This window comes from Atractosteus spatula, chromosome 6 (assembly GCF_055471065.1).
Source record: "Atractosteus spatula isolate fAtrSpa1 chromosome 6, fAtrSpa1.hap1, whole genome shotgun sequence".
Classification (NCBI taxonomy): Eukaryota; Metazoa; Chordata; class Actinopteri; order Semionotiformes; family Lepisosteidae; genus Atractosteus; species Atractosteus spatula.
In genome coordinates, this window is record NC_142711.1 from 54734448 (window position 1) to 54759123 (window position 24676).

At 37.5% G+C, this 24676-nt stretch overlaps 1 protein-coding gene across 1 annotated transcript in view; it reads right to left on the reverse strand.

Annotated features, from left to right (window-relative positions):
- The window catches only part of myo10 (myosin X), a 138807-nt gene that overhangs the window by 51818 nt on the left and 62313 nt on the right, over positions 1-24676 (reverse strand). Inside the window, exons 4-12 of the mRNA XM_088918476.1 lie at positions 16123-16310; positions 6403-6537; positions 5390-5514; positions 4579-4592; positions 4377-4461; positions 3796-3899; positions 2330-2459; positions 1560-1678; positions 536-682 (exon numbers count right to left, since the gene is read on the reverse strand). Coding sequence (XP_088774602.1) covers positions 536-682; positions 1560-1678; positions 2330-2459; positions 3796-3899; positions 4377-4461; positions 4579-4592; positions 5390-5514; positions 6403-6537; positions 16123-16310 — 1047 coding nt within the window. The remainder of the gene's footprint in view (positions 1-535; positions 683-1559; positions 1679-2329; positions 2460-3795; positions 3900-4376; positions 4462-4578; positions 4593-5389; positions 5515-6402; positions 6538-16122; positions 16311-24676) is intronic.

Here is a 24676-nt window from a genome sequence, read left to right on the forward strand (position 1 = left end):
AAAACAGTTTAGGATATATCAGCTAATTTGTAATGCTTTATATAGCACAATTTTTAAGCAGCAAACCAAGATAGTTAAGAAAAATTTCAAAGAAGTTCTAAATGTTTAATCTTATTTGAATCACCAATGTGGCTTTTGAAAAGATTTTGATAAAGTGTACTTTATCCACATTTCATATAAATTACTGAACACTGCACAAACAGAAATAAATTGATTACTTTTCCTAATCTGCCCTGTTTGAAAATAATGCATGTTAAGGTCACACAATTCTGATGTGATTTATTAACTGTCATGCCAATATAAACATAAAAAGATCTGAATCAGAAAGCATATAGTAAGCAGGGGAAAACCATAAAGCCAATGTCAGTGCCTGAGTAATATTATATCCTGATTCTTTTTTTAGAAAAATTACTTTGCTGCGGGTCATAACTTTCAAAGATTTATACATTTGCACTTGTTGATCTCCAGAATTTATGATCAAACATGTCAAGACTAATTTTCTCAGGGCAAGGTTTAATGGTTTCATCTGACCTACCTCAAAGTTTTCAAATCCAAATATATCCAGAATCCCTATTGACTTGAAGTCCTCCTTTCCTCTTATCCTGCTGTTGAGTTTTCTTATTATCCAGGTAAAGCATTGGGAATAAAGTGCCATAGCCATGGAATCTCTGGAGTCCACTGCCTGTTTGGAAAGCAAAGCCAGTTGACCACAGCACTTACAAGGTTTGAGATACCAACTAAAAAAGTCAGGAGTTAGCCTTTGATATTAATGGAATAGGGTCTGTTTGTGATTTCCATAGCAAAAAGTAAGAGAAAAAATGCACAAGAAATAAATCTCACCACCAGCTGTAACTATGATGCATCTTAAACAGCAAAGCCTTATGTGTTTAATTAACACTTTTAAACTATCAGGATCAAAGAAGACTCCCTAGATGGTTGCTCTGATGTCCCAGGCCTTGGGAATGCATGTTCTTCTTTGAGTTATGATGCGGCTTTCCTCCACTGTATGTTCCATCAATTGAATGAATCTCGCCAAAGGGCTGAAGTGTAGCGAGATAGAAATGCAGTGGTGTTTTGAAGTGCAGGAACAAACTAATTGATCCAAGCCAATTCTTAACTTTAACATGACTGGGTAGATTGCTCCAGACTCCAACAGCCCCATATGGAAAAACCTGCCTTCTGATCTCTCTGTTTTAAATGCACTTTTCTGTAACTTCCACTTTTCTCTTCTGGTTCAAATTTCATTTCTGATGCTGAGGAAATCAGTTGGGTTAACTTTTCTCATTGTCTTAGAAGATTTTTAAGACAATGATTTTAAGATTCTTAGAAGTCCCCTCATAGTCTTCTCTGTTGAAGACTAAAAAGATTCAGGTCTTATAGCCTGCTAGTTCCCAACATTCCTTTAAATCCAGTAAAGGACCTATTTACTTCTGTCTGGACTGATGCTTAATTTCCCCTGGGTGCCCCTTTGAATACCTGCTGATGTTGGTGGGCAAGATCAGGGTCTCGAATGAGCGATGACACTGTTTAAATTCATGCCGCCGAGCCGCGGCTCTCACCTGCTCCACAGTGAGTGGTGTCGAGATCTCCTCTCCCCTGAGAATCATGGACCTGTGTGTGAGCACCTCAGCCAGCTGTCCTGAGTCCAGCCCAAGAAGCTCTGCCGCTCTGCCCAAAGCTTCAAAGTGCAAAAACCATAACAATGCTGTTGGTTTTCCATCTACTGTACATCCTGCTGCAAGTTCTCAGGACCTGGTCACATTTTTCTCTTCTGCTATGTCATAACGAGTGATTGAAATCCACAATATGGACTACGTTCTTAAGCCTATATTGTATATCTATAACATCTACAGTATTATGCCTAAGATGGAACACTGTTTTATTCAACACAACTGCATCTACAAGTTTCTGGAGTCATTCCACTTCCACCTACTACAATTTACTGACAGTGGTTTCAACTGAACACTGGCCATCTTTAAGCAGCAATTAAAAATAATGACAAGTAATAGGTTTATTCCATGCTGAAAAGAGAAGAAAAGAAACACAAAGTTTTGGCTAAGGAGCCTTCTTCGGGTGTGCATCTGGGGGTCCTGTTTCTTTTCTTCTCTTTTCAGCAGGGAATAAACCTTTACTTGTTCCCTTGTGGCTTACGCATGCTGACGCAGCTCCCTACTTGAACTCCACTGTTTTTTTAGATGATCTGATCTATATGTAATCCAGGGAATGCTAATCGGGTGAACAGGGGAAAAATATACAAAGTGTCATAACACTGATCAGCCTTTTAAGAAAGGAAAGAGAAAGCCATGGACCTCACAAAGCATTTACTGACCTGATTTTGAGGAGACCTGCGCCCCGCCTGCCGTCATGAACTCCACATTTCCTATGTGAAGAATCCCAGCCAAGAGCCGAAGAATTTCTCGGATGTTCTCTGCACTGAACTGCATTGTCTTCATTGCATTCTTAAGAGAGACACAGAGACCGCAGTGAGGCGTGTAGATGAGAAAAGCATGGATGCAAAATCTTGATTTTCTATGATTTGCAGGACACCTTTAGCAAAATGAAAATACAACCAACTCCCTGACTACCTAATTCACTGACATTCTAAAAATACATTTTATAAGGATTTATTTATCTGTCGTCTATTTATATTTTTTAGAATCACTAAGAGACAAATCCTACCCATACCCAATAATTTTGCGTAATTTTGCTTTATATGTATACTGTGAAGTGTGTACCTCCTTTACAACAATATACTGACAATGTTCTTGAGCCAACAGTTTTTCTGTTCCTGCAAGCTAATTTGGTTGTGTTTATTTTCTACCAGAACAAAACAAGACCACACAGTGCAGGGATTACTGTATCACAGTTTCAGAAAAACAAGGCTGAGGTCGTGCTCCTTCATCCAATTCATTCTTCTCCTGACCCGAGCACCAAGGAACATCTGTGGGACGAACTTGCCAGTTCCTTGCTATTAAGATGAGACAACTGAGCCTGGGCAGTCTTTGCCAGCTGGCTGTTGCTCCCACAGCAGTCTAACTATAGCCCAGCCAAGGCTGCCAGGACTGTGTTAATGCTCACAGAGGCTATACCCAATGCTAACCTTTTAAATATTTTCATTACATACTGAAAACTGACTGGTATTTTATTCACAATTTCTGTCTTTTTGATATCTATGTTCAAAATGTTCAAAGTATTTGATTAGACCTAAGGGCTGCATTTTTTGTGCCTCAATTTATTACTATGTACCTTGTACCTGATAAAACCTTGGATACTAATACAGTCTGCAATTCAGTTATTTTAGATTTAACACTTCCTTTTTGACTTTTTATTATATCTAAGTTTTAATCACCATTCTTAATTAATGTGGTTCGCATACACACTTGCTCAGGAGGGATGAGGACTGTAAACTCTTGGACCTGCCATTGGAACTTTGACAGACACAGCTCTTACCGAGCCTCAATGACGAACCTCAATGGTCACTACAATAAGACGTGCCAAACGAATCCTGGCCTACTGAAACCTACCACAAACCAGGGACTTTCAGCCAATCGGACACACCAATTTGAGTGCAAGAGCTGAATTTAACTCGGCAAGGCTCTACATGAGCATGACAAAATCCTGAGTTGCCCAACAGATTGCTGAGTCTTTCATAATACAACACAAATCTTCTTTGTCGGCTTAAGCTCCTAGATCTAACAGGGCAATTCAAATGACGTATTAGCATGTGCAACTGCCTTGAAATGAGCTGTGGCTGAGCTGTGAATAGGTGATCATTCATTCTTCTGTAGCACTTACCAGAACTTCATGGAAAGTGTTTTTGTCATTGATTGTCTTGTCTTCAATGCACCCAGACTGTTTAAGGTAATAATAGCTGTCAGGTTGGGACAGATAAAATGCTTCTGCAAAACACAAACAGAGTTAAGCAGTTACGATAATTCAACACCTAAGAGCCTGCCAGTCTTTCAGCAAGCCTTTGAACAGGCACACATACAGGGTTATTTTCAACATTTCTTCTCTGTACCAAACGTGAATCAGCCACCTACTACGAAATGTTAATCTTATTTTGGGTTGCAAGTTAGTTTGAAATAATTCTACGAGTTATTTGTTACATTAAGACCTTAAGACTGACATTAACATTGTAAGCAAGTCTCTGTGATAAAGAACAAGCAGGCTATTGATGGAAAGTAAGATGCAAAAGCTTGGCCCGATCAAATTGTGAGCTTTGAAAGCTTTAAAGTGCACCACAGTTGACTTTATTAAACAAGTGACAGTGTTGCTTCTTCTTGTGCTGCCAAGGCTGCGTGTGGTTTGGTCAAAGGAGGTAGTCCAGTGTTGTAATGGGGTGCAGTGGCACATACATCCTGTCTTATTCTCACCTCTTTGCTCCGCATTGGTTCCTGCCAGCAGAGCGTAAAAAATGTGATAGTTTCTCTCACCGGGGTTATGTCTCACCACACGATTCTGCAAGGAAACAGAAAATACAGCTGCATGTGAAAAGATAACTGAACCTCAACAATAAGACCCAAGCGAGTCCTGCTTGCAAATGGCTGAAGAATATACTGCAGCAATGAGCCTTACCTTCTCTAATAAATCTTGGGTTGAAAATAACAATTAAGGCAAATGACACAATGTGTGAAGTTCTATTGGGTGAACGTTGTTTAAACAAACAGTCGAACTGTTTAATGCATTCGTTGGTGTTTTGTTTTTCAAGGACGCGCTTGAACTGTCAGATTATCTGCTTCTGGCTCAAATAAAGGTCATGCAAAATATGTCATCCAATTTTTTCATTTTGAAGATTACCGACAGATTATTATCATTGCATAATATCTCTCCTTGTAGATGAAGGGTGTCCTAGATCTGGAGAACAAATGACTTACTGGCATAAATGAGGGGAAAGAAATGGCAGGATTTAGCGCTATTTTCCAGTCACATGCTCTACATCTATATGGAAGAGTGAAATCCAGCAAAGCTCTCCCTACACAACGAGGAAAGACTTAAACCCATTATTCGATTATCCAGTAAATACTTTCCATCTAATTCAAATCTTATACCTTTTTAGTAGCATGTCATTATCCTGCCCTTAAAAACATAAAAAAATAATTTTACATTTTCTCCTCCTCCTTGAATGTAATACAGCTACAAGCCAGTATGCAGCATTTCAAAATGTATACTGTACAGATTTTAAGAGGTCCACTTTTGACTGTGAGGATTTTTTTGGGTCAATCCAAGCACATCTTGGATAGTAGGTCAGGGGGTGTTTCCTAAAAACAGTTCTGTTATAACAACAGAATTGATCAGGACTCATGACTACCAGCTCTGTGAAGATTAACTGCTACCTCCTAACTTAGGAAAACTTTCATGAACAGCACTTTTACATAAAAAAGGATACAATCAACAATTTTGCCTCCCTGAATGTTCCCCTTTTGGCAGAAATTCAGCTGTACAAACTTCCCAAAGCGACTGGAATTGTTGTTGTAAACAGTTTTGGCATTTCCAAAAGCTTCCATGATTGGGCTGTAGGATAAATGAAAAAAGATAAAACGACATTACTAAAACAAAACGGCAAACAAAATCATGTCAGACTATTGGCAATTGTTTCAGAATGAGTAAATAACCTGATGATAAATAATAAAAAACAAACAGTAAATACTGTAGACATCATTGAGCACATTTAATAAGTCAACCATTTTATAAAGTTTAATAAAACATCTTTACAAGGTTATAGAGTATAGAACCTTTATTAAAAATTGATTTTTCCTTGTGTCAATTTAAGCATTATGGTATGCACACTAAATCTTTAAAATCACAACAAAGCTTTCAGGGAAATTACAGAGGGTGAATGTATTCAAAGAAGGCCAACATAATGTGCGATGAGACTAGCATCATTCTTTACAAACTACAATGGAAAGATGTTCAATTTTACAGTAGTATGTAAAATGTGTTCTAGACTAAGGTAACAGAATTGATACAGATTTCGAAACCAAAAGTACAAATATATTGAAAAATGGTGTTTGATTTAGGCCCAATGACCCAAAGAGCTCAGGGCCTTCCTTCTCCCACAAGATGGGGGCATTGAGGCAAGCTGGTACGAATATCTTTCACAGAAACTTTAATGTTTACCGAACTCTATGAGTTGAAGAAGTTCAAGTGGGTAGCTGTGTCAGCATGTGTAGCCTGCAAAGGAACAGGTAAAGGTTTATTCTATGCTGAAAGGAAAAGACAAGAGCCACACCGTTTTGGCTGTACTGCCGTCTTCAGGTGGACACACCCAAAATGTTGTGTCTCTTTTCTTTTTCCTTCAGCATGGAAAAAACCTTTACCTGTTATTGTACTTATCTCTGTGGCTACCTGCACTATGCTTGCCACAACTGTCCCGGTCGCAGAACACTAATATTCCCACACCTGCTTTCCAAAAGGGCTTGTTCCACATGGGATGTTTTTTCCTTCGAAGTGACTTCCAGTGAGTGTTGACTCATGGCGGAGAGGAACTTGAGGATTAACTTTGTGCTTTCTGTCTTGCCAGCGCCACTTTCTCCACTGAAAAACAAGAGAAGATATAGGTATATACAGTAGATGTATAGGCCGCTGAAGTACTACTGACAGCCTTTCAAGCCATTGCTGCAAGCATTGCAGTCAGGAAAACTAGCTGCGAAGTCAGGAAAAGTACAAAAAGTTTATAAATAATGCGTTCATTAGGAGAACAGACATGAATTAAATCAAGGTCATAATTGGAATGCTGATTCCGTGCCTTTAAAACCGGATTTGGTCAAAACTAGAACACAAAGCAGAATTAAGGTTTTCATCTCATGTGTTTAGATAGTACACTGTATTATTCGTTTAGTTCATTTACACTAAACTACACTAAACACAGCTCATTGTAATGTGTACAGTAAATAGAAAGCCTAAGTCTCCTTTGTGGTAAAACATAGCTTCATAAATACAATATATCATGCATTAAAATCTGGGGACATCTCACGCTACAACGTGAGCTCAGATTCTGGCAGTTCTATAGCATAAACTGATTATTTGCTGAAATGTTAGAGCATTTCCATACTGTGTGCAACTGAAAACTCCCATCTTATTTCCTTTTTGGAGGTTGAAAAGATGTAAATGAAATTCCTATTTAAAATGTCTCTATTAAACAGGAGGCTGCCCACTAGAGGGCAGACATTGCTCTGTAAAGAGGTTAACAGGCACTGTGATAAATACATGATATAACTAAAAAGGTCACACTCAGCTCATGCAAGTGAATCACGAATGATTCCATCTTAAGTCAGAATTTTGGCAGATAGAACATATGAAACAAATAATTCTTTTAAAGAAGCATACTGTGTCTCTGAGCAGCTAGGACTGAAACATTACTGAGTACTGCAGAAAGGTTATCTATTTGGCTCTGAAAACTATCAAATGCTATGATATTCAATTTCAAAGTATGGCATGCGGTCTCAAACGTAAACTTACAAAATATCCTTACACTCCAAAAACATAATTCATTAATGAATTGTTAATAAAAATTCCTTGCATTTATATAGCATTTTTATATATAGTCTATGGCATCTCAAAAGTCTTTACATACACTTCCATCACCACACTGTTGCCATTATGTGCTGACAGCCTCACTAAGCAGCAGATCAGGTAAAGAAGTGAAAAACTACTTCACCAGCTTAATCAAGGGGGCTCTATAGGTAGGTCAGACTGTATGAGCAAACAGTATAATTAGCCGCACCCCTACTCTAAAAAAGCAGGCAAGACCTCCTTTTAATATGTCTCCCCCTGAAGGAGGTGAATTCTGAATTGTAGCCTACAGGAAAGGGAGCCTCCTACTTCTCCACCAACACCATCACAGCAACAACCTGATGTTCCTTGGAGGTCTCCCATCTGAATACTGACCAGTCCCAACCTTGCTTAGCTCTGACAAAATCAGACTACAAGGTGGGCATGCTACAGTGCCAGTCTATTAGACATTACATACACTTATTTGACAGTTAAATATATTCCATATTTGCTAGACAATCACTATAGCAAGTTTACATTTTAAGTTTAATTAAACTAAGTTAAACTAAACTCATTTAACTAATACAGAGAACTACAATTCCATAGATATTTACAGATGGCAGTGCATTGTAAAATGAATTAAAACTTAACAACATTTATTAGGTTTATAAATCATTCTTACAAATGAAAGAATGAGAAAGATAATGAAACACTAATGAAAGATAATTCTACTGAAGCACAGCCAGTCAGCTTTTAGCCTGCTCTTAACTAGAGTGACTCAATAATTGTTGAACTGACACTAAACCCAGGTTTAACATCATTCAGTTCAGCCTCCCTATGTAACAGATGATAGGAAGTGCCAAGCAATCCCAGTAAGAACCCCCTAATCCCTGTTGTTCACATCCAGCCATGGGCATCTTGTTTCAAGGCATGAAGAATACAGTCTAGGTGCGTATTTCTGTCACTCTAATAGGATCATTTTCAAGTCTGAAAAACAGCCTTCTTGCTTTTTGGGTGTGAGGGCTTGATAGTGGGACTTGGAAACTTTACTGTACAAAAGCAGCCTATAATTATGATCTGTAACTGTGCGCCAATTTGAGAGAAAAAAAATGTTTCCAACAACCAACAACCAGCAAGTGCACAAACAAACAAAGCAGCCAGGCCAGTTAAAAACCAGCCAGGTGGTAGGCATGCTTATTGTCAACACTGTTATCTGATGACCCCTGTCTTTCCTGTCCCAAATGAATAGCTCACATAGAGGTTTAATTTAAAAGATTTTGAAGAGAAGAAGTGTTCTCTCTTCCCGTCACATTATATTACAGAAATAATTTAAAGGCAGTACAGCAGCATCACAGGCGTAGACTTTCACATGTACAAAGTATCTCAGACAACAAAACACACCATGTGTGTGGGAGATAAGAAGGTTATATTTGACAACATTACACAAAGACAAAACATAATATTTCCCAAAACTAAACAGTCATCTGCCTCGTAAAAAAACAAACCCATTCTGCTTTCTCTGAAAAGGCCTTATTTTGAGAATAAAACCTGCTATTTATCTTTGACTGCAAGAGGAATCTTGTATTTTTTACTGTGAAGGCCACACTGCACAACACTCCCCTGTGAGACTCCTGAAGAAGTTCTGTACAATATCAGAAAATCTTCAGGAAAACAAAAGGCCTCCAAAATCACTGCTGTTTTTTTATTTCTGTGTGTGTATGCATAGAAAACTTTAACTCCTGTAACCAGAATGAAGGCACAGTCAATTACAGTACATGTATGTTAGCTGTCCCTCTGTTCTGATTTTGGACTGCACTGATAGCTCCATGCCAGTTATTTGTAATACAACAAACGATTAAAACTTCATCAAATTAAAGTAAACAGCTTCATAAATAAATCTGGTATGTCTTCAGCTCAGAAGTATATTATTAAATTAGGTCACATTCAGGCTGTTCCTTTACTCTTCACAAATACTACCAGATGGGCCCAGTGAATGGTCTATGCTCTGGAATGCGGTCTATAAAAATATTTATATTGAACACAGAAGTGGGGGTTGCAGTGGAGCTTGAAGCTTTTTGAAGGAAAAGTAACATTTAATAGCCTGTTCATTTATACAATGTCAGAAAAGATGTAGACGCTTTTCATGCAGCGCTTTTAGGGGGTGCAAAAATACACCAAGGACTGAACACACATAAAAAGCCATGCTGCAGAGGGATAACGCACTGTACACAATGACACTGACCAATAAACATTATTTTCTTTAAAGTATTTCTGAGGCTGTTAAGAAATGTTTACATGACATCTAGAAATCATGAGGATGTGATAAGCAAAAGTCCAATTACAGTTTTAGAACTCTATATTTAAGTACTGTTTTTTGTTATGTAAATGAATAATACTGTACATCATATGGGTATTATTTCCTTAGCAGAGGCATTTATCTAGAGTGATGCACAGAGTTTATGACGTTTTATGTGTGGTGAGGGTATGACAAGAAACAGCAGATATAAATGCAAATGTGATCAGGACAACAAGGGCAAACACAATAATACTGGTATATTTAGAGCAGGTGCAACACAAGACCAAACTTAAAAAAGGGAAATGCAGCTCTCCATATAAAGCTCAGCGGAGCACCCTGCTCCTCCCACAGTTTTTCATTTTCACATACCCTGTCGACAGAGACCACTTCACTTGACCTGTCCAACCACAGCCCACTAAAACCACTTAAGGACTCTGAAAGGATGATGGCTCCATGCAATAGAGGTAAAGATGAAGGGAAGATGCCGTCTCTGCCAGGGCAACTGAGAGCCCTTCAAATGTGAACTGTCAACATAACTGCAAGGCTTTGAGCAAGTGAGCCAGGCTGGTGTTGGGCTGCTCTCACTCTTAAAGTCTCCCTACTGAAAATGCCACCAAAAACCATGTAAAACCTATTTGCCTTAAACACTCCTGTTCTCATTAAATTCACTGAATCTGCAAATTGCAACGCTTCTAAGGAATCTAAGGAAAGCAGGAAAGTCAGAAACATTGTTAAAGACAACACGGCTGAGATGTCAGGCCTTGCCTTAATAAGCATCGCACCATCAAAGAGCAAAAAAACCTTTCTTTTCAGACCCCTAAAACTGAGCAGGAGCTGAATTATCAGACACGTTTGAAAACCATCTCAATGCTCATCAGATCTCTTTCAGAAAACATTAATATCTGAAGTGTGTTTCCAGGCTCCATGGTATACACTAGAAATATTTGCTGTGTATGTTGTAATAAATGGCACTTCAAATTTATGTAAAGTTCGGTTTTTCGGTGACTTGGCTCTTGCAGTGACAAGCCTATAAACAGTCCAAACTGCCAGTGTGCGTTTATTAAACTTGGTAGGCTAATTGGAATTTTCTCAATTCTTTCCTACCCCAGGGAGTACTGGATTAGTTTTACAGACCTGGAGTGTAATCAAGGGCTTTCGAAAGCCAAGTGAGGATGAAGACAGACTGCACTTCTTAATAAAAATTAAGTTACAATTTAATTACACCTCAAGGCAGTCTCTTCTTCACAATGTTCTCTGTTATTATTAGACTATGTACAACTGGCCAGGCCACAGCAGCGTCTGTGATGGTGGAGGATACTTCCAAACAGCCATCCAGAATAGTTATAGTGGTTAGTTACAGAAAATGTCTGTGTTGTCTTGCATTTACCTTGGGTGAACACTTGGAAACAATGGATTAGTGTTTTTGTTGTGTTCCCTCTGAGCAGTTAAGCAAAGACTACTTCATGCCCAGAGACACTAATAATGTAACCAGCACAATATAACTCTAAATCCTCCATGTACCCAGTCTCTTGTCTGAGAAAAACTCAGACAAAATCTTCTTTGAGGATGGGCAATTTCCTGTGAATCTATCAGTGTTAAGTACTTCAGAGCTCTAATAAAGTATCTCCACTCTGTTATTTGTGAGAATGAAACACAGCTTCCCTTTCCAAATCTTTGAGGAGCCTATAAGAGTTGTCTGAATATGATTGTTAATAATATTTATTTAAGAGATCTTGAACTGTTCCAGGGTCTTCTGTAGCACATTGCATCCTCTGTACCAGGGTGAAAAAAGGTTAGTGTGATCATTAAAAATCCCAGAGCATTTCTCGAAAAGAGTAGGGGTGTGACCCCGATATCCTGGTCAAATTCTATCCTGGCCTTTACCAATCATGACCTCCTAATAATCCCCATGTATGAATTGGCTTCAGCATTCTGTTCTCCTCCTCTCTAATAGCTGGTGTGTGGTGAGCCTACTGGCATACTTTGACTGCCGTTGCATCATCCAAGTGGGGGCTACACTTTGGTGGAGGGGAATCCCCATAACTGTAATGTTCTTTGAGTGGAGCGCCCATAAAAGCGCTATACAAGTGTAATACATGATTATTATTGCATTAATAATTGATTTAGGTGGTAACTGCATGATAATTCAGGATTGAATTAAAAAGCCTACAAGATGGTAGGGAAGACTTACACAAACTTAATATAATTTTATATTTATATTTATATTTAATGTGTTTTATATGTAAGTGGTGTTGCATTTGCATTAGCCTTACTTGCTATCATGCTGTTATGATCTAACTGTGACGTAAAAGATATCATGGTACTAACGCTGTGAAGCAAACAAATTTGTGAATTTTCCCATAAAATTGCCTTCCTGCAGATTTTCTTTGACATTTATAGCCACGTGGCTTTAATTTTCACCTAAAGAATGGGCTTCAGCCTCCGTCTCTCCTACAATCCCTCCAGAACTTTCGTACTGTATCAGATTGTGTCTGGATTTTATTATCTCCTTGCCTGAGGCTGGCTCCTCAATCCAGTTAAACTGCCAATGTACAATTTATTGCTCTACAACTTGAGATTTATTTGACAATCAAACAGTTAATTGAACTGCTCAGCTTTCAGACCAAGCAGCAATAAGGGCACTCTGTAACACACCCTGTAGAAACCAAGCACACAGTACTTAGATATGATATACACTTAGAAGTAGCTGATACGATCCCCAAGTATAAAGAAAAAGACTTTGTGAACAAACAGCTCGTATTGTGCAGCTGCAATGTCACTAACTACTGTAGGGTGTTACTTTTAAGGTTAAACAATACCACAACCAGCTGTTTTCACAAATTAAATCATAAAGACACTAATGACTCAATTAAGCTGAAGCTAAAACATTCAGTCATAACCTCCTGAAGTCAAGGGCAGAAAGAATAAGAGGAAACAGTGGTAGTGAAGCACTAAGATCTTCTCTACATTTACTGCAACAGTACTGAGAAATAGGTGCCAAACACAGAAAATCATAATTCCTTTATTAATGTATTAGACAAATTAAATAAGGTTTACCTTATAATTACCTTCAGCCGGTCATATGTGGTTCATGCAACTCAATTTTTGCTTTTGAGCATATATACCCCAGCTTCTAAACTAGTGTGGAGAAGTTTGTATTTTTTATTTTTAAATAGATTCTTTTATGATTTTCATTTAACTCTGTATGAATTCAACATTTTTTAGAAATGAGATTTATTAAGGGACCTTTGTAAATGAAGCCACAATGACAACCATGCAAAACCCATGGCAGTGAACAGAACCCACATTCACAAAAGACTCGTATCTGACAATGAATCATTTGTTTCTCGCAGTGAATGACAGGAAGTTGGGGTGAACTGCTGCAGCCCTGACTGTTAAATTACTAACTTTGCTTCAAGTTTCGGTCTGAAGACAACCTAGACTTTCCACACAAAAAAGTCTGCAAAAACAAGGTACCGCGAAGGCCACACCTAGCCTCAGAGGATATCACGATAAGTGATGTCTATGAAACCCTCTTCATAAGTCTAATGGCACCCCAGGGGCATCAAATATAACAATTACCTCCTCTGTTTTCACCAGGTCCCATTAATTATTCAGCACTATAAAACTTCTCCCTCTCAGTAAAACAAATGAAAATATATTTATACATCACTGATGAGAAAAAACGTGTTACACTTGACGAGACATGAATACTCAACATAATACTGTGTATTATGATAAAAAAAGCCAACGGCCTGAAACACTGCTGAATATGTGGCAATACAATGCTTTAAAGAGAACACCTCATTAAGTATAAAAAAATGACCAAATGACACAAAGAGGCCTGCCGTAATAAAATGAGCACCCATTCTGAGATAATGTTAATTTTCGCACAGTACTTTCCTGCCCCTGGTGTAAATATCAACCTTTTGTGGAATTACAAGCATGAGACTTGGGCTGATGAACGAGACCAACGAGCTGCAGCCTTGGATGTTTGTGTGTTCCCTACTTTCTGCTCGGTCTTATGTGCTAGTAACACCATCTCTACACAAGGCTTGACCATTGTACAACTCTATTTCCGGATCTGTTTTTTCTTTATCAGAAGTGCTTCCAAATACCCCAATTTTGGCTGGTTTAGTTTTCAGAACACTTAACAAGGGATGAGTACAAAGTACAAAGAAATATGTGTCAAATGTAAACTTCCTACAGACATTTGTCGGGACATTCTTATCTTTTTTAATTTTACACAGTCCCCCAGTAAGATTTTCTACCTGCCTTGTGGGGCAGCCAAGAGGGAAGGACATATTTGTCCATCCAGATACCCGTTTGATAACCGCTTCTTTCAATACATGATCACAGAGGGACTGGAGCTTATCCTGGCAAGCAACGGACACGAGACACACCCGATGGGACACCAGTCGGACATATTTTCAAATATCCGCTCACTGATCAATACACAATACGATCCTAAATGAACACTGGGGATTTCCATTTGGCTTTGTGCGTTACTGTTTGAAAGAGTTAAAAGACCAATTTTGTTGTTTGTGGATTGAAATGTCTTCTTCCAACTCCCAACAGATGTGAGAACTTCAAGCCCCCTCCCCCCCAAAAAAAAAAACAAGCGTTAAGTTCTTTTTTAATTTCGGTTACCCTTAATAGCGAAGACTACTGAAGTAACAGTGAAGGGGGTGGGGGAATTTCTGACAATGACAGGGAACAGGGAAGCCGTGAAAGAAGTGGAATAAAGCACACACAGCAGTGAGTGTGCTGTCAAATAAATCACAGAAATGGAACATTCCTAACAGTTCAAGAGAAGAAGCAAAGATCCCCAAAGCTGTCTCAAGGTTTGGACTGGTGCCACCTGTATCAATACAACAGGTGATATTTAACATGTTCCACACATCCTGGTATGCTGGCTCCTGAATCTCAGTCACTTCCACAATCAATTTTTTAATTTAAATTGCATATGTACGAATAAGTCTCATCTTGTGCTGTTAAGTGTTTCAAAGCATTTATTATGGAATGAAATTCAAAAGAAAATTGTAAAATGAATGGATAATATGGAAATGATAATAATACATACTGCTACAATAATGGCTTTTAACTTAATATTTCACGTTCACATTTATGCTTCCATTATACAGTATTAGCTACACTTATTCACATTTCTGTTTAGATTTAGTACAGTTTATAGAGACAACAAATAACCCATATATTGTCTTTAGACTTGGCAGTCAAAGCATTGTAATTGGTGGATGTCCGTCCTGTTACCAGCAATCCACTGAAAAAAATTTGCACGATGATGATTGCTTTCTTAGCCTGCTGGAAAACAGGTAAATGCTAACATTGTGTAATTGCTTAATAAGTGTGGCAATTATTTCTTTAATGCTAGTGCAATTATTTTACCAGCAGTGAAATCCTGGATTCTACTATGGGACATAAATGCAACTAACAGGCTTCATTGCAAGACCAATATACAAAATATATATATATAACAAAATCTGTGAATTATTGTGCCAGCTAAAAAAAACATTAAAAATATAATGATTATTCAATCATGCTGATCAAATATACAAAATTCAGCTATACAAAATAAATGACACAAAGATACAGACTGGTATTTTCAACCTGTTTTTAGACCACTCATAATCAACACTTCACAGTTTTTAGTACAATTAAAAGGCACTTGAGATGCTTGTCCAAGAATTAAGTACAAATTCAATAAATAAAAAAAGAGCTTATAGAAGGGAAGGAGAGAGGAACAAGGTGTCATTTTGGGGGCAAACATACTTGCTAGGAGAAGAAGTCAAATGCCAGACTTTTTCATTCCACTGCACTTCATTCCTCAACTCCTGCAGTCATGACAACCAAGGCCTCGTTTGCTTTGACGGGTTTGAATTTCTCTCATTTCAGCGCTGCTCATGGTGCCTATGTACAGTAACTGAGTTGGTACCTAAAATGAGACCTAGTCCCTCTGTCCTAGAACTTACACCTCACCAAGTCTTTACTCAAAGGCACCTTCTCAGTTTTCTGTCCATTTGTTGTTTAATCACATGAACGAGTCCCTGAAATATGGCCTGGTTTCCATGGGCATAAAGACCGCTGCTATCACAACCACTATACGCTAAAAAAATCCTACCCTGTGCTCCAAGTACTTAATGACTACCGTCTCATTTCCAATTTGTCTTTTCTCACAAAAATCCTGCAGCGGAAGGTGTCGTTTGCCACTACCGGCACAGTACAGAAACCTAGAAAATATAAGAACTTTACAAATGGAGGGTCAAGAAACCATCTTGGTGTGGGTATGCGAACACCCAACCATAGCCACATACCTGATGAGGACACACTGGTTTTCAAGGCGCTTCCACAGGCTGCGGTAACACTCATTGGCGACAGCGAAGATGTGGGGAGAGATTTCCCCCAGGCGGTGTCTGCTGTAGAGCTCCACTGCGGGGTGGTCATACAGGTTTGGAATGAACTGGTAAGGGTTCACTGCTGCCAGGATAGAGCCTATGTACGTCTGAAAAAAAAAACCACATACATTAGATGCTGCCTCTATATACTGTATATATATATAAAACTGTCCTAGTACCAACTACCATGGAATGGACGGCACAAACTGTTTCCAACAACCCAGTGATTTAGCAAAGAGTGGCTAAGATATATTTGGCTGAAACACACCAATACGATTTAACAAGCACGAATCTGAGGTTTAGCGCCGAGCTCAACTTTGTACTTGATCCATCGAGTCTATGCGTTCCCTGAGGGAATGATTTGACACTGTGAGTTATTGAAGGCTTGCACAAAAGTGCCTCCCCCAGAGCTGTGGGAAACAAAAAGGCTAGAAAGCCAATGTTCCCCCTCAGACATACCTGTCAAGACATCCACTGTTTTAGCAAGGAAAGGCAAAAGCCAGACATGACAAAATTTGATCATGTTTGGTAATGAGCCCCACTCTTTTTTGATAAGATTGTTTTTCTCCCAAATTTTGAAAACTATCAATCTAAGCTTCTCTCGGTTCCTATTACCTTTCTTTCATAAAATAAGACAAAGGAAGGAGACGGGAGGAAGAGATGGAAAACAGGAATTCCAGAACTGTATGAAGTAAACATTCTGAAGAGACCCTACTCTTCCCTGCTCTTTAGAGGAAAAAGGTTGCAACATGGAACTTGTTTACCTTCACAAAAAGACTTCAGACTTAGTCTTTAGTTTTCTACTTAACAAGCAAAGCGTGAAAAAAAACAACTTGTGTCTGTAGCAAAACTTTCATGTAGGAGTAGAAAGTACGTTGCATATTTACTGTATAATGGGAAATATTTAGTCTTCAAATTATTTAAACCAACTAATGTAAGGCCTTTCTCACCAAGAATATCATAAACTAAAACACTGAAATATTTCGTTTTTACTATTTTTTTCTTTGAACACAGCCAGCACCTAATATTCAGTTGTGGCTTTTTGCTCCCTCACTCTTTTTTAAATTTGTTGTGTTAGTGGCAGAGGAATACATGGACCTTATAACAATAAAGCAGAAAATGAGTGCTTTAACTTGTGACCTCCCACTCTGGCCCGTATCTGTCCTTACTCAGATGTCGTGCCTATGGGCTGAAATAAAAAAAAAGAATCTCTCAGGTACAGCATGTCTGGATGATATATGGTAACATAAATTCACGTTTATATTCTTTATACTAATAACACAAAACTTACTAGCTCAAATGTTAACAAAGACATTTTTTATTCCTTAAAAGTACTTTACATTCCAAGATGCTCTTTAGGTCTAATAGCTCTTGGCTTATTGTACAACTCTGGTACAATGAATCACTTTAACACTTTTGGAATTGAGCTACCACAGCCAGAAAACTCTGCATCCATTTTTCTCGAGAAAAAGTTTATATTCTTCACAGAGCTTCTGTGCATAATCTTGGTATTGAACACAGCTTCCCGTGCTCCACATTCAGATCAACGTGACCAGAATAAAGTCTTCCTTATACTGTTTCTCTGCTGATTTCATTATCTGAATGTACGTGTGCTGCTTCAGGGCATGTCTTAACTTTTCAATCTACTAGAACTGGAACGGACTGAATAATTAAGCTTTGCCGTAATCAGAAATAATCGTAAACATAGCCAACTCTAAAGTCATGGGTGCTTCCATAATTAAGGTACTTAAGCTGAACATCTTTATTAAACTGGTAACAGTGGATAAAGAGAGATTCAAATAAAAATACAGCAAAAGGAAATCAAGAGCTTATTTCAGTGCTGGTTAGGCCAAATAACCAATGTACCATTTAACAGAGCTAATCATTGTTAAAAGTCAGATGGGAGTTTGAAAGTAGGGCCAGAGCCTGAAACTTAATACTGCCTTATAAAATACACTATATTATACTATATATGTATTTATTTTTTAAAATTAATTTATTTAAAAAAAACAATTATATAAAAACCTGTCTTTGAAAATGACTAACCGACAAAAGCAATTGTAGAAACAGTGGAGATCTGCTCCCACCATTAAATATCTTCAGGTATTTCCAACCAGCACTGAACACTCTTAAGAAACTCTTAAGAAAACCATGAAATATGAATCTGTAAATTATGAAGTGGTACAACTAACCGCAGATAATTAAACCGATTTCTAAAGCACTCAGGATTTGATCTGTTATTGTACTGGCCAAACTTTATGCATGCATAACATACTGCCATGTAGGTAATACAGTTCCCTACATAGTATAGTATGCTTGTTAGCTGCCTCAAACAACTGTATTTCCAATCAGCTTTCCTTCAGGCCTTCAGCTGGTAACTAAACATGATCTCATAACCAAATACATTCGACTGTGAGCTTGGAAACCATTTGTATGCTTGGAGCTTTCCACTGCCACATTTCTCACAGTCATTTATAACTACCAGTGTGGAGAACTTACATTTCTCATCATCATTTATTACAACTACTAGTGTAGAAAACGCACGGGCCTCACAATCATTTATTACAACTACTAGGGTTGAGAACTCGTGTTCCTCACAATAATTTATCATTACTACTAGTGCAGAGGATGCATGGGTCTCAAAACCATTTATTCTCCAAGTCAAAGCAAATCAATGGTGGGTTGAATGCAGAAAAGCAGGTCTGCTTTCAGTCTTAATGTGGTTATGTTTTTAATAGACAAAGCTGAATTCATCCTTTCCCACACTTGAAATACTTTTTCCAAAACACAATAGAGCTGGAACTTCTTTAATTTAACAAAGACTGCTAATTAGGGTTTTTAGATTTTTTTACAAAGTTCACAAAAGAAGAGATAACAAAATGGGAATTCTATTTGACCAGATGCAGTGTTCATAAGTTCATATAACCAAATTTAAAACAGATTAAATTATATTCACAATTATTCACAACCAATTTTCAGAGAAACTCTACGAACACCCAATCAGATGAAATATTTCAAAATGTTATTTTTTCTTTAATTACAGTTCTTCAGTTCTACAAAGTCAGTTCAGATCAAAGCCAGGATGAACCGATTCTGTAGAATGAAATACTTTATTTCACAGCAAACTCTTTTCAACTATGACAAGGAAAGGAAAGCATGAAGATCAGTCAGCATCAATAAATTCTAGAGCTGTAGCTGTTGATACTTACTGATGAAAACATTTATTCACATCAGGATCATTACATGACAATGATGCTGATGATGATGATAATGATGACAAACTCTCAAACATAAAACTTTTTTTCTAGCTAATCGGACGCGATTCTACAGATTGTACGCAAGATACTGTAAACTCCTTAAACAACAAATGTGTTACAAGCCCTTCATCTGGATAACCAGGGTTGCCTCAGTATGCTAACACACTGGAGGAACAAGATGAGCACAGAGGTTCTCCTAAGTGTGGCTGTTCTTCTGGGAGGCCTGTAGAGCCCTGTGTCTAACAGCACCCTTCCACATAAATCTTACAAAGCTGCTGAAGGAAGCAGTGGGCTCTGTGCAAGCTTTGCCCTGAGCAGGCTCTGATCATCTTACCATGTGTGTACACAGCCATGTGATGCTATCTACTGGGCCACTATGAAAAAAACTTGAAAAAATGAAAGCAACTTTGCAGATGTAACTGGAGTTAAGGATCAGAAGCCGTCAAACACACACATTACAATCTAAGTAAACACTGTCCTGTAAATCCAGAGCACATGTCATCACGGGGTGCCTTTGATCAGATTTTATTTTGTTAAATCTCATTGAAAGGTCTTAGTCTACCCATTTGAAGGGAGACATTTTTCATTTTGTGATGTTTCTTAACATGTACAAAAGATCACAGATACTGTTGCAGGACAGGCTTTTTGTGACTGAAAGACAGCACTACAGAGGATGTATTCTGAGCTTTTGTTCAGCACACAGCAGATGTAAACCATTACATACACATTGGGCCCAATTAGTGCAGTTTAAAACTCTCACAGCTAACCTGATGATTGATCTATAGAGGGCATTCCAAAGAACATCAGCTAGCTACTAAATGGTTGAAAAGAAACAAAAGCAGGCATCTAACATATGTCCCTGCTGCTGCTCTCTCTTCTTGTTTTGAAACCTTGCAATCACAAGATATGGAAATAACAAAGGCAATGTTTTGAACAAGACATATCTTCTATTGCTACTAACACAGCTAAAACAGGGTCAGTGTAAAGTTGTTAAAATATGCAGCTTTAACACATTGGGAAAAATCTATACCAATATTAATCTTATTTACTTAATTAATTACTTTTTGCCAAGTTTAAAACCCACATTTACTTATTTCAACCATTCAAACAACCCCAAAATTCTGTTTGCTTAAACAGAGAACCTTTTGCTGGAACGCAAAGGTTACTTTGAAGTCCACCACCAAACATTATCTGACAGGTTCATGAGAATGTAAAGTAACTTATTTGAATGGCAGTTGAAATGCCAAACATTTACATACCTGACTTTAAAAGATACAGTATCTGTGTAACACAATGTCAATGAATTTGAAATGTGCAAGGCACAAAACTTGAAATAATAATAATAATAAAACTAATATTCTGATAATCACAAGATTTAAGATAAAACTGTACAACTGAATGTAAAAAGCAAAAATACAATATTAACAAAACAGTTGTTAACACATTTAGCTGGTACAAACACAAATGCACACTAAAACTGGGATACTGTTCTAGGAAAAAGTTCTATGATCAATCTTTGTTATCTGATGTTGGTAAAATCTGCACATTTGGTCTTTTTCAATAGTGTTTTATTTTTCCCCGATTTAAAACATTGTTGGGTTTTGGATCTGAATCAGGTTTCACCCATGGGATATATACTGTATTACAAGATAATTGTGTTTTTTGATCACCGTCACTGGACTTTGTGTTCCTAACCCCTGTTAGTGCTGAACCTTGCAGAGAAGATATAAGCTGTCTTTACTATAAAAAAGATGAAAAGATGCAAGTGAGCAATAATTGTATACAGTACATGCCATTAGAAGTACAGAACTAACAATAGTTTCCACTTATTGCTCCTGGAGAATATTACAGTTCTTAAATCTGTTACAGAACAGCAGTACATCAAAATACAGAAACACCATCAGCATGAAAAGCAAAAAACCTTAAAAAATGATTGGGGTCGACACTCTCTTTACATACAGTATAATGCAACAAATAGAAATAACATGGAATAGCTGTTTTAGTTACTGTACGTGTAACACAGGAAATCTAAAAAATGGCTATCTCATCATGGTCCCATTGGTTCATCAAAATGTTTGCAAAATACTGTAAAAGGAAAAATTAAGCTAATTATTTATAATTTGCTTGAATATCCAGAAATTTGGACTTCTAGAGTCTGTAAACTTTTCCAATAAATTTCTATAGTAATACAGTAATTCATCACTTAACCTACAAGATGATATGCTCCATGTACACTGGATATTACAATGGAGCCAGTGTACACCATGTGCCCTGCAATTATCATAATTTATCATGGATAATTCAGCCTAATTTATCTGGCCACTGCCTATGCCAGAAGTAATTGTATTATTGTAGAATTCAACATTTTCTTCTTGGTCATTAAGCTTTAAAACACAGCAATTTTCTAATCTTGTCACTACAGACGTCCTACGTCAAAAACTCATTTCCCATGTTAAAATGTGTTACATACGTTCTCCTCATTTGCATCTAAATTATTTCAATGTGGTCAGCGAACAAGTCAAAATGTATTAGGAAAGGTGTGACAGCAAATGGGGAAATGACAGGGGGCCTGGAAAATGTGCCAATTTGAGGTGCGTTAGCGTACCACAAAAACCTGTGAAAAAGAAAAATCCCCCAACTAAACTATTTCAAAAGGTGTAATTCTTTACAGATGAACTACAGTACATTGCGCACCAGTTTGAATAAAGGCATTTCAACCTTCCACAAGACCGCTGCTTCTCATATTATGTCATTGTTGGTTCTTCTGCCGAATTCCTGACTTGAACCAAAAAACTGGTCTTTAAGAATTCTGAGAAAATTCCTTCTTGATACTTAAGTTGAGGTATACAAGGAGCTCACCGTGGTACTTAGCATCTAAAAGCTGTCCTCACTTTGCTAGAAAGCTTCCATTTCTAACATTACATTCTAAAAGCTTTGTTTTTCAAGGGAGTATTAAGTCTTCAGTTCAGCTAAAACTAGGGTTGGCTTGGGTTTCTTATGTTCAGTATTTCCTTTTAAATCATATATGATTATATTAATCATATAAATAGAATATATAATTATATAAATCTTAAGACAGGAAGTACTTTCAAAATGCATAAATACTTTCTCATATGAAATCTGATTTCTCACCAATATTTGTTCAAGATTTTAACAGGAGAGATAAAGACTAACTAAAGTCTAACGAGCTACTGTTGACTGGGACCTTATTTTTGTAGAAACTGCATTATCTTTGCAGCTGTCTTGCGTCATTAGTCATTAGATAGAACAATGCCAAGACAGTATGAAAAGAGATTCAACATGCAGCCCTTGCTGAATAAAATAATACATTTGTTAATAACTTATTATAAAATAATACAAAAAATAGTTTTACTCATTCCCACCATAAGAAACAGTTGACTTACAGCAATGTAAACTTTAAATTAGGCTGCTTAGGAAACTAGCTATCCATTTTCTAATTATGCCATCAAACCTAAAATCCCCTAAAATGCCTTAGATGTTACAAGATAAGATGTAATGTGAAAGGTTTATTTTCTCCTGCTGGCAAATCTAACAACTCAGCAGGAGTAAATCAAAGACATATAGCAGTGGTTCATGGCAGGTTATCCATTCTTATTTTTAGAATCACATCCTGTGGAAAAAAAAGTAGACGTGAAATCCCGCTGCAGAAAATCCAGTTCTTCAAGAATGTCTTTAAAAATCCACTTCACAGAAAATACACAGACTGTCACAAGGAAGACTCCGTTTGTATATTCATGTGCTGTGTTCTGGAAGTCTGCAATATAGCATAAACTAATGGATCCAGAGAATATTTTCCTTCTCTCAGTAGAACAGTAACATCCATCTGACTCCAATCACCAACTGGACAAAATCCATGCATAATAATGCTTATCCAAATATAGGCCATGGACAGGACTTGCTAGCTATGATTAAGGAGTACATGCAAATGGAAACTTTTCACTGTGGCTCCATGTACATTGGAATAAATTACGTTTCTCCTTAAAGGAAAAACAAGTGTATTAAAATAACCTGGTCATACCCTTATTTAAGAGAAGGGTACGCATGAAACTCAGGGATTAATCAAACAATCAATTAAATTAATTGAGCAGTTAATGTAATTTGATAACAGCAAAGATGAGGTGATGTCTACGTGACGTAAATGAAAAATGAATCATTGTATCCTGTACAGGTCTTCAACACATTTTTTCAGTTTTCTACAATTCAAAGGCATTACTTAATGTGGCTATAAAATCAGATGATGCCACCACAATACAACAAAGAACAACACAGTACAGTACACAGCACAGTATTACAAAATTATTACAGAATTTCCTATTTAATCACATAATAATCTCACCCATCATATGACATGTACTGTATACTGAATAAAAAAAAACATTTCGCAGAAACAAAGTACAAGGTGAACTCAGGCTGAGGATAAAATGTAACATTTATATCTGTATCATTACGATATTTTCATTATGATATATTATCAGGTCAGTCCCTAAGGATGTTTTCAGTATGTTATCCATTTTAAATCAGTTCTGAGCTGAAGACTAACAAGAATTTCTTCTCCAGTATGAGTGAGGTTCCACTTTTTTCTATCCTCATGTCCCAGAAATATGAACCCACACCAGTTTGCTGCTGCACAATTTGTACCTTTATGTGTTTCAAATTCATTCAGAATATTGAGAGTACATATTATTCTGGAGTAAAAAGAACCCTGAAACTATTTTCTACACGTTTTATTTTAAAAATGTATGTATTAAATAAGGACAGAAGTGACAAGGAGTCTAAAACGTTCCTCTGAAATTTACCCTGCGTCTTCCTAGTTGTGTTTTTTTGCTTACCTCTCTAAGAAATAACAAGAATAAGAGTCCCTGCCAAATAAGCACACTGAGGAGAGGGTGCCGTCCATGAATCAGTAACAGAAGTAAATCCAGTGAGGGTCTTGAAAGGCATAATATACGGAACTGGCACAATGCACGATGTAGGAGGCAAGATGGCCATCTGGAAAACTACCAAATTCCGCCCAGGCCTGTGCCAAGTTGTGCTGTTGGCTTGGGACCTGCAGGGAGGGTAAGTGTCATTTTACTATTAGTGCACAGTATTATTATACGAGCAAGCACTTGTGGTGTTTGGCGCATCTCTCTGCAGCACTGGCTTCTCCTAGAAGCCTGAGTGGAGAGCACAATTCCAGCGGAGATGGAATCAGA